Source organism: Galleria mellonella, unplaced genomic scaffold (genome assembly GCF_026898425.1).
Source record: "Galleria mellonella isolate WM207_F2 unplaced genomic scaffold, CSIRO_AGI_GalMel_v1 utg38, whole genome shotgun sequence".
Lineage (NCBI taxonomy): Eukaryota > Metazoa > Arthropoda > Insecta > Lepidoptera > Pyralidae > Galleria > Galleria mellonella.
This window is the reverse complement of record NW_026442090.1, coordinates 7,770,313-7,787,472: the sequence shown is the minus strand read 5'-3', so window position 1 is coordinate 7,787,472 and position 17,160 is coordinate 7,770,313. Positions and strand designations below refer to the sequence as shown.

Genomic DNA, 17,160 nt, shown 5'->3' with positions numbered 1-17,160 from the left:
ATAATAGTTTAATTAACTTTTAACAATTTCAGTTTTAACTGAACCTCTATAAGACACTATTATCGTCATCATATCAGCTGTTAACATTAAAAAATATTATCCCTTTCTGCTCTCAAATGATTGTGCAAAAATGTCGTCTCTCGCATAAAATATGAGTTTTCATATTTTTTACTTAACTATGCATGTCGTGCAGCTCAAATTTACAATACTCTATAAATACACAAGATAACAAAAGTAACGAGACCAACAAAGTATATAAATAAAAAAAAACTGCATGTGAAAATCTAATTACATTGGAGTAGTGGTTTATATTAAATATTATTATTTTACAAATTAAAACTCTTTATTAGGATAAAGTATTAAAACGTTAGAAAATGTTTATAACATTCTATTAAAAACAAAGTACTAAAAACATGCGAATTTGTTTGCAGACTACAATATTTTCGACACCTTAAATAGACTTAGGTGTTTGTAATTTTTCTTATTGAAATATTAATTTTTAGAAAAATGATTGATACATTTTTTTGTTGCTTAATATTATGTACTATACACGACAAAGTGCGGTAGTGCGTGTCAGCGAGTGTATTGAAAAAAATGTCGAGATAAAAATGAAAAAGGGCATGCTGTGTTAATTCGGACATGTGGAAAGAATGTGGGATGAAAGATATACAATGAAAAAATAAATGTCGGTCAAGTGTGAGTCGGACTCGCGCAACGAACATCAGGTACCGTACAAAATCATCAGGTTTAAACATTTTGATTTGTTTTGTTTTATGAAGTCACTACAAATTTACAGTTTTCGGAAGTTTTTCTTTACTTGTGCTACATGACAATGCTTCTTGCCAAATTTCATGATTCTAGATCAACGATAAGTACCCGTTTTAATTCTCTTTGCGGATGTAAAAATATGCGATATAAATGCAACATAAACGGCCATATTTTTTGATGGTTTCGATTAAGAAGCTTGATTTTTTCATTGCTTTAAGCGATTGCAGACCTGAGTAATATTAAATTCAACTTAATACCTCCACACGTTCCTAAGAAAAAGGCACTTGACAGACGGACGAACAGACGGACAACTAAGCGATCTTACAAGAGTTATGTTTTTTTTCTCTGGAGGTACAGGACCCTAAAAAAAAGTGCCAGTAACCTGAGAGATCCTGAAAATGTCAAAGGTCTCCGGTATATGATTATTCATAAAAATGGATGAAGCATGATACCTGAGGGAGACTTTGTACAAAAGTAGTTTGCTTGGGTAACTTTATCTAATTCATGTTACTGCCATGAAGTAATGGTGTTTGCGCAGCTGTATTTTGATTGAAGGGTGGAATATGACAGTGAAATTACAAGATAAACACCTTAATCCTCAGGAATGAGAACGCAAGAAAGGTATCATGGGTGACACAGTATACTCTGTTATGTAAAAAAGGCGCGTACAATCTTTGGTATTTGCTTCCATCAACCTGTTCTGCAAGAAGGTTGACTTAAAGGTAAAAATGCACAAATAAACTAGTAATAACAAACCATTGCAAATACTATAAGTTGTCGACCATCAAAAATGCATGGAGCGCATGTCAATAGCCGATTACATGAACAATTGATCGTAAAAGGATATCATATTGGCCATTAAGCGATCAGGGGGCGTTAATTGGGACGTCCTGGCTATAGAGCATACCATTCAACATGTGTTAAATATTATGACTTTATTATTCTACATAATGTCAAGTAATTATCCACTGTCGCTTGGGGACCACATAATGGGCCGCCCTTCTCGTTTTCCTTCTTTCATTAGCGTAATTATCATTGTTATGGTAGGATATACCTAATATATATTACAATAAAATATATTAATATACTTCTTACCATTTACTACTACTACTAATGTTCTTTGCGTGACATAATCCGAAATGAGGATATCCGCAAAAGAACCAATGTCACCGATATAGCCTGAAGGATAAGCAAGCTGAAGTGGCAATAAGCTAGTCATATAGATCGAAGAACCGACGAAACGATGGGGAAGAAAGGTTTTTGATTGGCAACCCCGTATATGTAAAAGCAGTGTAGAACGACCCCCACTAAATGAATTGACCACTTCAAATGCATTGCAGTTAGTCATGAATACAGATGGCTCAGGCCCGTTCTTTATGGCAGTCTATGCGAGAGGCCGAGATGAGATATTAATATACTTATTATCATATTACATATTTATTTATTTAATTATTATTGCATTCCATAATAATTAATTAATACATAATACATAATTAGTACATAAGGTACAAAGGTTGTTCAAGGACAACACTTTTTTCACTTTCGAAATAGTGTATCACGATAAGTACGTATTTTCTTATTATTATTATTCATTATTTAAGTATTAGTGTATATCTATTCATATCGTAATTGTTATTAGTATTATATAGTTATTTAATATATTCTGTAGTTTATAATTATTTATATTCATATTGTAAAATGTTAGATGTCATATATACTAATGTATGTATAAGAATAAAAGGAACTACTGCATCTAGTCACTAGAAATATTGTATACTCATTAATTTTGAATATGATGTATAAATTTAAATAGAGATAACATATGATATCGTAAATGGAGAAATCATACAACTATCCCGATTTTCTGTGCTTATATTGCATTCAATCTACTTGTTTTTAATCAGTAATCTATTTCTTTCGAAGTTCTCAAGTCACGATGTTAATAACTGAATGTTTCTGGGGCTCCCCTTCGCGGAACGGGTAGATATTAATTACAAGATGTCGTAGAGGCTAGATATTCATCACGTCTCCACCGGCCGACTCGCTCGGTCCCAGCGGTGTCGTCACCTTGTCTCTAGGCAGCGGTTCTCTAATAACTTCATATTATGTACTTGCACAAAATATGCGTACGACTGTTTTGATTATTAATAAATCATCCAAGATGTCTTATTGGTTTACCAAAGGGAGACTGTACAAAAGTCGTTTGCTTGGGTACCCCTGTCCCATTCGTGTTTCAATCGGAAGCAGTTGTGTTTCGGTTTGAAGGGTGGGATATGGCGTGAATTTACAGGGTGCAGAGAAATAACACCTGAGTCCTCAGGAATAGTAACGCATGGGGGGTATTATGGGCAAAACAGTATACTCTGTTATGTCCATAGTACTGCTCATGTCTATAGGCGACGGTTACCACTTTCCATCAGGTGGCCCGTCAGCTTGTTTGCCATTCTAAGTTGTATAAAAAAAAATTGGTGTTATTTGTATTCTAAAACATTACAATTTTTGATGATTTTTTTAATTATAATTTTTTTACTTATATAGATGTCGCTATAGATAGATATCACTGAGTATATTGTAACGTCCATGATACCTTTCATGTGTTTTTAATGGTGAAAATGGAATGCACACCCCGCTTGCGCTAACGGTATACACTGGCGGGACACGAATAAGTACCATAGATGAAAACGAAAACAGGCTAGTTAGCTTATCATGATGAAATTGTCAGGAATTGACCAAGATATATCGCATCGCAAGATCGCATAGAGGTCGCCCTGGTTGGGTATATTGCTAGCAATGAGATTTTCAGTGTCCATTACTAACAGTCCCTTTCTTCCCACCTTTCATGTGCTGGCCTTCCTGAGGAAGCAATGCCTTCATATTCTGTAATTTCGTTGTGATATGCATCATAATTATTTTTATCTGTTTAAAAATCGATAACACGTCATTGTTATTCGTAACCTATATAGATATCAGTTAATCATGAGTGAAATCTATATTATGTTTTAAAGATTTTTCTTTATATTACCAACAATGAGTCCTTGTTTGGAGCTGAACAAAGGACCCATGTTGTACAACGCCCATCTTGTTATCACGGTGCTGCTTTTTTAACAAAGTGCTTATAGCACGGTGTTGCGTGCATGTGGCGCACCACGCAGCTTGATAACTAATTAATCACTGCCTCAGTGAGCGGCGTGATTTCCTGCGGGAGTGAAAAATGCTGAATAACGATAAAAGTGAGAAGGGTCAAACGGACACAGCTGTCGCACCCGACTAGCTTCAGTTCAAAGATATTTTTCTAATGTTCAGATATTATATAGACCAGAATATTTTCTAAGACTTTTAGGTTTAAACTACTTCTTAATGACTCTTTTCTTAAAAAAATCTACTTCGTATCTGTTTAGTTGGAATATTTACGTACATATTTATATTTAATTTTTTATATAATAAATACAGTGGTTTTTTATTATTATACAAAAACTTACGATATGCTTGTTGTTATATATAATTTTTTTTGGATTTGTTATCACCATTGGAGCCATTTATCTGGTCTGCAGAATGTAGACTTCTTCCATAGATTGCTATAAAATAGGGTATTGAGCTATCCATTGACCCTAAAACATTATTTGAGATTATTGCTACATCTAGTAGGATTTGGGTATTGGGATTCATTCTCATAAATAATCCAATTTTCCATGTTATCTTGAGAATGTCTATTGCTATCTTCGTTGAAAACTCCTTTGAACTATTACTTCTGACATGAAATATGTATTTAATACATAAATTTTTGCTTGAAAAAAATTAAATATGTTTAAACAGTTTTAAAGAGATGTAAATATAATCACTGTATCAATGTACTAAAAACAAGTCTTTAAAAAAATATTTAAAAATAAAAAAAATCTTTGAGATCACTGCCAACTGGTACGGTACCTAAGAGACTTGCTGCATTTCCACGCTGAATAGCTATGGAAATGCGTTGGCCAAAGTATAGACCAGCCTCCCGGTCACTAGAGGTTTCCACCAGCCGGCGTGAAATCTCTTTGAAATCACTCTATTGTAGTCATTAGCAATATGTCATTAAACAAATATTTCATTGTAAATTTCAGGAAACGTATCGACGGTGGGCGTGCAGTACGATGGTGCCACTCTGGGTGGAAGAAGGTGCGGAAGATGGTAACGACGAGGGGGGCAGGTCGCGGCGCGCGCCCGCAGAGCACACGGCGCGCTGGCACGCGCGGCACTTAGAGCGCGTCGGCCACTTGGACCGGCGGCGCAGCGCCGGCGGCGGCGTGGTCGGCCGGTGGGTCCGCGCCGCCGCCGCCGGCCCCGGCCGGCCCCTTGCACGGCTCAAGCCCTGCCTCTCAGTTTGTCAGCTCGTCGAGCAAAACTGCCCTTACTTCCTGCCGGCGGACCGCGCGCCCGCCTACCCTACACAGTACGCTGGCGAGCCCACATTCCTATGCCTTGGTGAGGAAATTTTATAATTATAAACAAAAAATAATTTGTTATCAATCTGTGTTCTTCTTCATATCGCCTCTACATTAACAGTATATATGTATATATGCATATAATCATTTCCTTTTTATCAACAGTTAGTTGATACAACAACTACTTATTTCTTTATTAAAATAGAATAGAACACGTTAATTGTATAGTATAAGATAGATACTCAAGTCTATAAACACCAGTTTCTTGAATAAATACATCAGGAATTTTATCGTTCTCGAAGAAGTTCCCAATTCACGCAAAAATTGAAATCCAGACGGTAATTTTATCCTTCCAAAAACTACTTCAATTGTGACAAAATTAATATTTGTCCAACATACAAAAAGAACGATCAAAATCCATTTAGAATTACTGAAGATATCATAAGCAAATAAATAAAAACCGGTCAGGTGCGAGTTGAACTCACACGTTGAGGTACATAAATATATAAATGTGAGTATTAGAAGATAGATAATAAATATAACTTCATTTACCGCTTTTCTTATATGAAATAGACAGCTAATTGTTATTATCGATATTTCTATTAAATATTTTTTTTATTACAGGCCATAATTTAACATAAAACATCTAGATATCTGAACATCTTTACAAACAACTCATGTATATTAGTTAAATTTCATTTTATGCCTATTTTATGACATTTATTTAGTCTGTTATACAATACATAAAATACTATGTATAACATTCGTATACTTAAATGACGGAATATAAACAGGCAAATTAATACTATGAGCCAGTTTTTGCTAGTCCTGCGGCGCGGTTGCGGAGATTACGTAGGCTTTGTGGTTCCCCAGATCATGAATTAGCCATGATTACTCGCTCCCTATCGCTTGGCTACAGTTCAAAATAGCAAGCGCAAAACAAATGCATATTCTGTTTTTTAGCTGCAGTAGTTTACATTTTCCTTTAATAACTATAGATATTTTTATGAGGTATTGTTGTTTTACGGTTTTGTGTTACAATATATAATTTACTATTGAATAAATAACCATGCTGGCATATATGTCCAATTCGTAGCTTTGTAAAGAAAAGTATTCGGTCGTTATATTGTAATTAACGCAGATCTTTAAAAAATGACATATATTATATTAGTGTTCTTTAAGAATTTCTTAATATATACATAATCTTATTTATTTTTATTTAAGTATGTAATTATACATTTATGGATGAGGTATAATAATATCCTTTTTTATAGGAATCAATTCCGACATTCATTCCGACTATTGCCTAAATATAAGGTGACTTAGTTTCAACTTTCAAAAATTCGGTAGAGATTTACAAAATAAATTATGTTTCTTATCAAATGCCAAGAACTTGAATAATATGAATAAAATCATATTATGCCGACCCCAATTAATTAAAATAAATATATTGTATACATGTATTAGTATTATATATTGCATATATAGATGTAATGTTATGTAAATTTTATAAATACATATTGTTGTTTAAATATCTGTTTTGCTTTACTGCTGTCCACTTACGACTTCCTATGCCACTGTGTTAAGTTGACTAGAAGAGATCTCTTTTAGAGTTCACCTATTCTTACATATTTCTAATTGTAATTATTTCTGCTTGTTTTAATGTAATAAAGAATATTATCAGAAAGTTAACTATGATTATTTCAACTATTGCAAACTTTCATTTAACCATTTCTATATTTCCTTACTGCATTATATTGTAGAGAGTCATTGGATGGAGGTGGCTTAGGACCATTCCTTATGGCAGTCTATGGGGGAGGCTTATGTTTAGCAGTGAATAGGTCAATAATGTTTCTGTAAACTATTTTATTATTGTAAATTTACTTTAATGTAGTTATTAGGTAATAACAAAAATATACGCAGGCAGAGTTTACATTTTTGTTATTACCTGCCTATTAACTGAAAAATAGGTATTGTAAGATTTATAATTTTTATAGAAAGCTGAATGAACGATAATTTCAGATCCGCGCATTCCGGAAACTGGTGCGCAGGCCAACAAATCCAATTATGGGTCGGATGAGTGCTGCTACTGGTACTGCGAGGGCCGGCTGTGCTACCGGTGCGAGGCGAGGCTCAGCGAGGCGCCGCGGCCTGACTCGGAGCGGTGTACGCCCGTCGACGAGCGGGTGCCCTCCTGCTCAGTACCCTACCAGGCGCCCGCGGCGGCGTCCACGCTGCGAGCCTCCACACGATCCCAGCTCGCGCTCCTCGTTGCAGCGCTCTTGTTTGGACTCGTGGCGCAATCACGGACCCACTGGACAGCGGCCACGTCTCTAGTGAATGTGCGCGATTCAAGGTTATAGTTTTACGTTAACGTGCGTCGCACCCCCACGTCCCGCGATCGCCGGACAGCGATCGGAACTTCTATTAGTGCTGTACTTATGATAATAAATTACGCGCGGTTACGAGTTCGATGATCCCCGCGACTCGCGGAGCCGGATCGCGGGCGCCCGCGCCGCCGCCCCCGCGAGCGCGTAGGTGATATAGACTGTAAGTTAATATTTGTGTCCGAATGTTCGATACACCCGAAATATAGAAACACCAAATGTTCAGAAATGATTACTTATGCATTTTATCTCGTAAGCGCTGTTTGCCGAAGTTCCGGCCAGTTTGTTAATATTTTCGGCACGAATTGTAAACGAACCCATGATATTTTAATTTAAGTGAAGATGTTATATATATTTTAATTAGTACTTTACAGTTTACGTGATGTGATTCATAGTCACCCAATACCTTAACTGAGTTCATTGAATTCAGCAACAAGTAATTTATTTAGAAATAATGTTTAACAAAATTGTCAAGATTGAAAGTACTTTGAAATGAAAGGTGCGTACGATGCGTACTTTGTGTTAGGAGTTTGTGTGATGATAATTTTTATACGAACAGTATACAGCATATGTAAACAAGACAGACATCAATTAAATAGTTGCGTTAGTAAAACTTTGAAATAAAATAGTAAAATATGGAAACAGGCATCGGAACAAAAATTATTGTGAAAATTTAATTTTGATTATAGCAAAGCATCAATTGGAATGGGTTTTTAGAGATTTATTTTTGTAATGATGCATTACAAGACGGACGAGTAGTATGTGGGCGAGGGCGGTAGCGGTTGACATGGTACAAAAGGAGGTATAATTCGGGCGGGGAGTATTGGTTACTTTGATTGCAGCCGCGTACGAGGCGAGCTCAACATTTTTATGCCGCGCTCGCTCGTGCATCCTTTCGTCTGCGAGCGCCTAAATAGCTGGTCTATATATAATATTGACTAAAGTAATATAGGATTAATTAAAAGTAGTTGTTGTTTTGTAAGAAGTATGACTAATGCATATAATGAAAGTTATATGTAAATATCCGTCTTATGAACTATCAATCAATATAATGCAGATGTAATATGGTTGAAAATGATTTTTATATGAATTGATTTTTAATATATATTATTGTATATGTATATCGCGTCGAGTATATGATAATGATGAAGCAACCTTCAACATGAGTATTGTCGTTCTCATATGTATAGGTAACAGTATTTGTTAGTTTGTCTTATTTTTGAAAAATATTAAATTATAGAGGTATCGTTGAACATTATGTGATCGAAAACAAATATAATTAATGGTTATTAAGACTTTATTGAATGGACATTTGTTGAGAATATTGTCCTCAGGCGGGGATGTAGTTGTTGTATTCAAATGATAAATGATAATAATATTAAGTAAGTTATTTTTTACGTTTTTATCGTGTACATATGTCAAAACGGTTTGTTGTTTCCACTCCCATACTTAATCAAAGTCACCGAAGGTGCTAAAGGTCTATTACTGCTTCTTAAGTCTTTTACTTTGTTAACTTCTACCTGGTCTATATGTCTGTCTGTCTGTCTGTCTGATGATGGATGTGAATAGTTCGCGAGCGGCGCGGCCGTGGCGGGCAGCGAGCAGGGGACAGTGGATGACGAGCGGCGTCGTCCAAAACACGGCATCTTGAAGCACGGCACGCTCAGCTGCCTTGCACACAGGGTACACTTCGTAACGGTGTTTCGATCATCATATCACTCGAAATCTACTCCCTCATTATGTTAACAGAACATAAACATCTATTTTCTAATATTTTAAAGAGAACATTCCACTCCAGATACTAAAAATATATGTAACATGAGTCGACAGAACCGTAACAGATATAAGTCGGTCGTTATTGTTTCAATCGAATATCTAATTCGCTCGTGATCCCTAGTGCCTTCACTTTCCTTGAAGTGAAAGCGTCCCTTAACAAGGATATTTGCACCTATTCATCAGGATTACTATATTGTCCCTATTCCATTCAAATAAGCAATTATTTCTTTTTATTTCGCCAATTATGATGCTCTTCTTCGTGTTGTCTTATTAAATTCGAAATAATATTATACACTAATATCTCAGAGAGTTAAATATTGAAAATCATAGTGATAGTCTCTTCAAGAGAATTTAAAATAGGTATTAGGGTTCGAATCGTTTACAATAAAGTTCCAAGTGGATTGTTTACAATATTGTACCAATAAATACATTAATTATTGAAAATGCATTAACTCATGGATAAACTTATTATTGTATAATATCTCATTTTTTTTCTGTTCGATATAAAATATTTGTATTGAATTATATATAAGTGGAATGTTATACCAAAATTTTTCTGTCAAGTAAATATGAATAATAATAATTTACGTTTTATAGCTACCTATCAAGGGCAGACTAGTATAATAGGTATTTCATTGCTCTCTAGGGCCTCCTTCGCGATATCTACGTGTATCTATGTATAAATTAATTATCAAGGTGTCTAAAATTTAGTAATAGAAAATGAATTACTAGAACATAAAAATAATTGGAACAATTTCGAGCACTCGTTAAAACTTACACATTGACCGTACATTCCTTCTTTGTGGGTGTTTCAACTCTATACTCTTGATATCTTCACTCGTTCACTATTCTATACTAGAGTAGATATTAAAAGACCAAAGGAGAGGAGTTCGGTTCGAATGTTGTTTATACAAACAATATTTTTCTTTTGTATCTACTGTTCAATTTACCTAAACGTTCATTACAGAGCTGCGATGTATTCAGATTTCAGTACAAATTATTTTATACTTTCGCAGCACCTCCATTTTCTGCATACCGCATAGAGATCCTAAAACTTCATATAGATATTATATAAAAAAAAAATCTGGTCAATTTCCAAACAAATATTTGTTTGTGAACGTTCATTTCGTAGGGACACAAATTTAGCAATAATACGTAGTGAATAACTGATTAATCATGTAGAGTTCACAAGTTATCCATGAGTGATTCGAGCTCGTAACGAGCACCCACTAATGTCGTTGTCGGTGGAGCCGGCGCCTTCCATGGTCGTCCCCGGCCTCCCGTGGTAGTTGGCGCTCGGCCTCTGTGGTCGGCGTGCAGCGCGCTCGCAGGTCGTAACACGTAAATTTTGCAACACGTGCCCTTTCTGTAGGTATAGTCTCACGGGTGTATTTTAATGTTTCGTTGAACGTTTGATGATAGTGTGTACATTATGTTTTTGAATAATATACGTATGTTTTGATGTACATAAATAAAGTGTAAATGTTTAACGCACAAATAATATGAACAAGAAAGCTGATTATGTAAAGCAGTGTACGAAAACTTATGTATTTAGCTGTAAACTGTAACTGGGAAGTAATTGATTAGAGATACGAACTTAGAAACTTCTGTACGCCGTCTGCTGCTGTGATCTTGTTCATTTATTGATTATTACTTATAAATTATACACTTTATTGTATTCATTTGCGTTTTACAATACCACTTAGTTTGTGGCGGCACGAACTCGATGAGTCCATTTTTATTGTAAATTTACCAATAAAGAAGGATTTAACTAGCTGTACTGTTTGGAATTATATGTTGTTTCCATTAAGTTTATACAGCAACTCAGTTGACTGTCACATGCACGCACAAAACACAGAGAAATCGCTTTCGGGGTCGTCCATCGTTTATATCCGTATTTCACGATATAGTATTCAATATAGAATAATGTAAGGAAAACACCAAATGTTAGCCTTTTATGTACAACAATAATAATATCTAAATAACAGAGCTATAGGTACATGTCCACGACCATGTTGATATCGATATTTTTTTATAAAATAAAACATATTTTTTCTTATATGAATACTGCCGATTAAAAGTTGCTACTTAATTACAAATGTTTTGTCTGTGGTATTAAAGTGTAAGGGTCTGCGCAGACGATGGATATTTTATTCATGAGAAAATTTTACACTGTATAAGCAGCGTACCTACTTGCAAAAGACGTGTGCGTTGTAGGTGTTCTGTTAAGACAGGACTGAAATGTACGCCTTAAAATACCTGGGAAAATATCGAGAGAATTTTTGACACAGATAAAATGTCCTTTGTCTGCGTAATCTACTAAGAGAAACACAAATATACATATAAGGGATCTACACACGACACAACTTTACACACGATGCACATTCGATCGGTTAAATAGATTAGGATCGTGAGCTAATTCTCTATAACAGCAAACACTGCGGGAACCTTGTTGATTGTCACAAAATAATATTACGTACTTAGATTGCTTTATTAACTAGATGGGTTAAATAGGCATTCTGTTCACCGACAAATAGCATCATTTAAGTCTAAAATAACTAATTTGTAATAGTATTGTATTGTAGTCGTTAACTGTACACTGCTGAACGTAGCCTCCCCTATAAGGAGGGTTTTGATAGTAGTTGTCACGCACGTAGGCAGGTTGGCAACCGCAGTTCGGCTTTTGGTGATGTTTTAGGAGGGACGCTGCTACCCATCCCTTCACTATAAGCCTCCTTAGTTGCCTCTTACGTCACCCACGGAAAATAAAGGGGTGGCCTATTCTGTGCCGGGACCTACACGACTTTGTGCACGTAATTTAATTTTAATACCTAAACTGCTTTAAAGAAGCAGCATCTATGTTTGCTCACTAATCGTTATCTTAGTAAATAACAGTAATACGAAATAAGTAAAAAATTAGGATTATAGCAAATATCGTGCAATTTTCAGTTATCGCAAACTATTCGCGATATATGTAATGAGGCCCCGGTATACTTGCCTTCAGTTTTGCATTCAGCATTTACCGACCTGGTATAGACACATACTGACACAGACGGAGGATAGTTCACTTGTAGAAACTATGTTAGCCTGCTTCAACAAGTCTACTATCCTCCACTGGTGCTGATTAGCAGCTGACCCGTCAAATTGGCCATAGCTATCGGATGTGTTATCGTGCCGTGCGTAGATGCCTGTATATTACTAATATCACACATTACTATGAGGAACAACGAATTATTTACACGGATGTCGACTGCATGTAGCACAATTATATGTTTGATTTAATTCAACTTTAGATTAACCCGCACTGCGAATTTTCTTCGTGCAATTTTTTCTGCACAATTATGTCGTGTAATATGAATTATAACTACACACTATTGGAAAAAATAGCGCGGCGAAAATATGCTGTGCATTTTTATCGTCATCAGAAAAGCCGCTCAATAAACTTATGTCAGTGTATTTAAATAGTAAAATGGTTTTAGAATAAAAAGATAACTCAATTTATTGACACATAATAATACAGAGCATTGGAAGAGAACTACATAAAATGTCCTGCTAACTGGAATCGGATATAATTAAACTCACTATGTGATTAGAACTATTATATCAGGATACAATATACCTTCAGGGCACCATTTATTTTCTATACGTGTACATTATATATAATCAAAGTATCATTATTGCCTAGCATTTCCTTTACGAATCAGTGTGAGTTATCTTGTATTTTATCAAGCAAGCAGGCTGCGGTTTTCTTATTATATTACAAAATAATTATTTAACGCATTGAATACTATGTATGCACATTATGGTTATGAAAGGTTTTTCACCTTTCATAACCATAATGTGCTTTTATGGTTACGAAAGGTTATGAAACCTTTCATAATCATAATAATGTATGCTAATATTCATCTGAGCACCTTACAAGTATGCCTGCCTATCACAGTATTTGTCTAACGATTTCAGTTTAGAATATGTCGTACCATATAATATTAAAACATATCTAGGCTCAATTTGACTATTTACGGTTTCTTTCACACAATCTATGTCACATGGAGTGAGATAAGTACAGTCAACAATAGTTCTGCATGGCCTTCACTTTTACCAATGTTTAGTGGAAAGTGATTAGTAACATAGGATAACAAATGATCTGTATAAATGTCTTATGATGAATCAGATACATAATAATAATAATAATAGGTATTATACTATTTGTTACGTTGTTTTAAAGAAACATACCCATAAGTTATAAGAAATTTTACCATGTCATTCATAATTCAACCCCGAAAGTTTCTCTTAAAATATTTTAATTGTAGTCGATGGAATAATTACTATTGCTTTTATCGAATTATTGCAACAGTTTAATTTTGAAGTGTGTATTTGATACTTACAGAAATTTAGAAAAATCTACACTTTGGCTATGAATTAAATTATTGTTATTACTTATAATTATTATTATCGAAAATTTGGTGTTACTCACAGTAGGAAAAAAAATCACTTATCCCAATTCAGTTGCGAAATATTTGTAGTTAAACTTTACTAACGAATCGACACTTAATTGAGTTTAATACTCTTAGAATATACGGTAGCTGAATAAGGGATTTTTCTAAATTCTGCAACATGTTTAATTCAAGTGTCTGTTCATAAATTAGTATAAATATAATGTATGTAATTAGTGTTATTTCCATTTAAATATAAATGTTTTGTGTTATTTTGATAGAATTATGTTGGACCTAGTATCCAGCTGTAGCCAGCCATCGTTATATAAATAATTTGTTTAGTTACATTGAAGGACACTTTCTCACAGTACGTTTTATACTATATAAACAATGAATTCATGTGTGGTTGACGTGAATGAACTTTTATTTCTAGGACGATGTCGTTCAAGCATCGTGTTGATACCACTATTCCTAATTAGTTCTAGATCATATAAATATATGATTACGAGGACTTACAGGCATACATAATGTACGAAATATTATTTTAGATAATATAATTTGTAATGCACTAAAAATGTAATTAATTCAAGAGTTTGTCAAATTTTCCTGAGGACTGCTTGATGTATTTTTAAAAATTATAAATTATATCATTAAAGATGCCTAATTCATAGTGAGAGGTAGCGTAGTGTAAAATCTTTACTCTAAATATTTAAATCTGTAAGCACAAGTCGGCGCAACGGCGCGGGTCGCGGCGCCGACGCACACTGCCACAAGCACGCGGGGCTCCGATATATTGATATGATCTAGGATGTGTCGTAGGTGTTTCTCGAGTAGTGATCGTGTAATAAGTCTTATGTTACGCCTTCTAAATGAATATAACTCTGTTAGTGTGCGGTGCGGGGTCGCGGGCGAGTGCTAGGGCGGGCCGGCACGAGTTACGATGCTACGGCGCGGCTACATCGTAGCGACCGTAGCGGCGTAGCACGATTGCCTGAATGCCCGCCCGCCGCCGCTCGCCGCACCCGCGCCCCGCATGTAGACATCGTTCGACACTCGAAATAAGATTAATCACGTTCGAATAATCGTAGACAGATTTTGAAATTTAATATTATTTGCATTTTCCTAAGAGTTAGAACGATTGAGACAGTAGGTCGCACGACCGTGTTATGATGAATTATGGAGATGTTTATTAAAAAATACGTTTATGAAAATGGAATAAAAACGAAAAATATTGTCATATAAACTTGTAATTACTAACTTAAGAGGAATTATTGGAGAACCAGAAAAACGTTAAATAAACCGATTAAAATACATAATGTGTCTCATTTACTTCGGTTGGAATGTTACTGGCAACTTGGCCAGCCGACCTTTTTTATATATTTATATTATTCTTTTTCATAATTTTTTTGATACATGTTGTAATTTAACCTTATTTTATGATTTGTTCATTTTATACACATACAAGTGACATAGTATTTTATCTATCCAATATATCGATAAGTATAAAAATAAAGGTAAATTGTGTATAGAGTTTCAGTAAAATGTCCAAATAGTTATTAAATATTTTAATACAAAAATCGTCGCTTACATCAATATCACACTCGAACTTACATCATCTATTTATATTAAGTATAAAAACTATGACTTCTTCGATATAAATTATCGTTCTTGCAACAGTATAAAAAGGACGCATCCGTCATCACAGCAGAGCGTTCGCTATACACAATATACCGAACGCGCACACGCACACAACACACGATCACAGTCGGTGACGCGGTCCGGGCGGCATGCCGCAGGCCGACAGCTGCCGGCGCCCGGACACCGGACACCGGGCCGCAGGGGGGAGGGGGCGGGGCGGGGCGGGGGGCGTGCAGGCGGGCACGCTGCGCTACACGCGCCGCGTCCACCGCGCGCTCAGCGCCGCCAGCACTAGCGCGAGTGTCATCTGAGCGCCGCTGGATACGCTTGAAGCGCTATTGCCACCCTTATTGCGCTCTGAGTTTTCCTCATCTGCACATCATACAACCAAATATTAAAAATTAACGATAGATTACAACAGTTTAATAAAATAACATTGTGCTATTGTGCTTTCCGTGGTCTATTGTGATTTACAAACATTCTCTAGACAAAAAAAAATTAGACAACGACAATTAATTAAAAGATTGTGATAAGAGCATGCGCAGATGAAGGACAAAGGATAAAATTCCTTCTTACATAAGCCACGTGTTTACAATCAAGTATGTCTTGGAATGAAATTCTATGTACTCTATTTTGACGAATAAAAATGTTTAGGGGTTGTCGTTCGTCTGCGCAAACAATAAAACTAAACAAATATTATGATTTACGACATTCACATAATGTACCTATTCAAAGCAAACAACACTTCGTAATATACCTTTGCTCGTAACAAAAATTAAAAACAAAAGATATAGTTGGTATGGAAGTTTACGAAAGGGTAATAAATGAAAATGGAAATAAACCTACAGATGTGAGTGAGCGATGACGCGGCGGAGGACGTATCGAGCCCTCCTAATGAATACGTAGCGGCAGGAGCCACTAGTGTACGCATACTAGAGTCTAGCCCCGCTTGACTGAACGCTGACCACTGAAACATTAACTTGCTTTTAGCAAGGTTTCTTTATCAACCTCAACCGGGCCCTTAACCTGTTGTGCATACTAACTACTATATAGTAATACAATAAAATTTATATACATTATCATTGTATAACTACGTTCAATTAATTACACATGCAACACATAATTACCTACGTTACTGTCACTCGTATGTTATCACAAAATTCATCATACAAGTTGCATAGTTTATATTAAATATGATTATATATATTTTCGTGATATTGTCAAGAATTTCTGTTATAATGACGCAATTAAAATAAACGGATATACTGTGTGTAATAAAATCCATGCACGAAATTTCTGTGTTAGTGACATTCTAAATAATAACAATACGCTCTAAAACTACATTTGAATCGATATTATTTGGTCATGGTCAAATGAACCTTTCCAAATTATTATGGTTAACGAAACTCGCCTTCCCCAAGTGGATAGTGCATCCATAAAACATAATAAAACAATTCATGTCTTACGTTGTTACGTCACGATGTTTATACCCTCAACACGAATACCTTTATCGTATTCTTCGGTACATCTAAAAACCGATCATAACTTTAAAGCATAAAAAATTTATATGACCGCAACCCAAAAACCTCTACTGTGCAAATGTGATATTTGCATATTTTTTATAACTAAATAGCTTAAAATACCCAACCACTAAGTTTACCATACTAACGTCAAATATTATTGTGAGACCTAATCACATTTTCCTACAGTGGATATAATGAATGCCTTATGCCATAA

At 35.3% G+C, this 17,160-nt stretch overlaps 2 protein-coding genes across 16 annotated transcripts in view; one reads left to right on the top strand and one right to left on the bottom strand.

Moving 5' to 3' along the window:
- Positions 1 to 15,101, top strand: part of LOC113522786 (uncharacterized) — a 67,195-nt gene extending 52,094 nt beyond the window's left edge. The window contains exons 2-4 of one of the 2 annotated variants that reach the window (XR_008253190.1): positions 4,869 to 5,229; positions 7,212 to 13,167; positions 13,214 to 15,101. Coding sequence is in view for 1 of the 2 variants with exons in the window: in XM_026908597.3 (XP_026764398.2) it covers positions 4,869 to 5,229; positions 7,212 to 7,552 (702 nt within the window). In the remaining variant the exon portion in view is untranslated. Of the gene's footprint in view, positions 1 to 4,868; positions 5,230 to 7,211 lie in introns of both variants that reach the window. The other variant, XM_026908597.3, reaches the window with a different exon arrangement.
- Positions 15,102 to 15,335: 234 nt separating this feature from the next.
- Positions 15,336 to 17,160, bottom strand: part of LOC113522981 (72 kDa type IV collagenase) — a 44,927-nt gene continuing 43,102 nt past the window's right edge. For 4 of the 14 annotated variants that reach the window (XM_052897933.1, XM_052897931.1, XM_052897934.1 and 1 more), the window contains one exon: positions 15,336 to 15,795. In XM_052897933.1, the coding sequence (XP_052753893.1) occupies positions 15,674 to 15,795 (122 nt within the window). In that variant the 3' untranslated portion in view covers positions 15,336 to 15,673. Of the gene's footprint in view, positions 15,796 to 16,269; positions 16,391 to 16,889; positions 16,952 to 17,160 lie in introns of those variants that run through there. The other 10 variants (XR_008253184.1, XR_008253187.1, XR_008253188.1 and 7 more) reach the window with 5 other exon arrangements.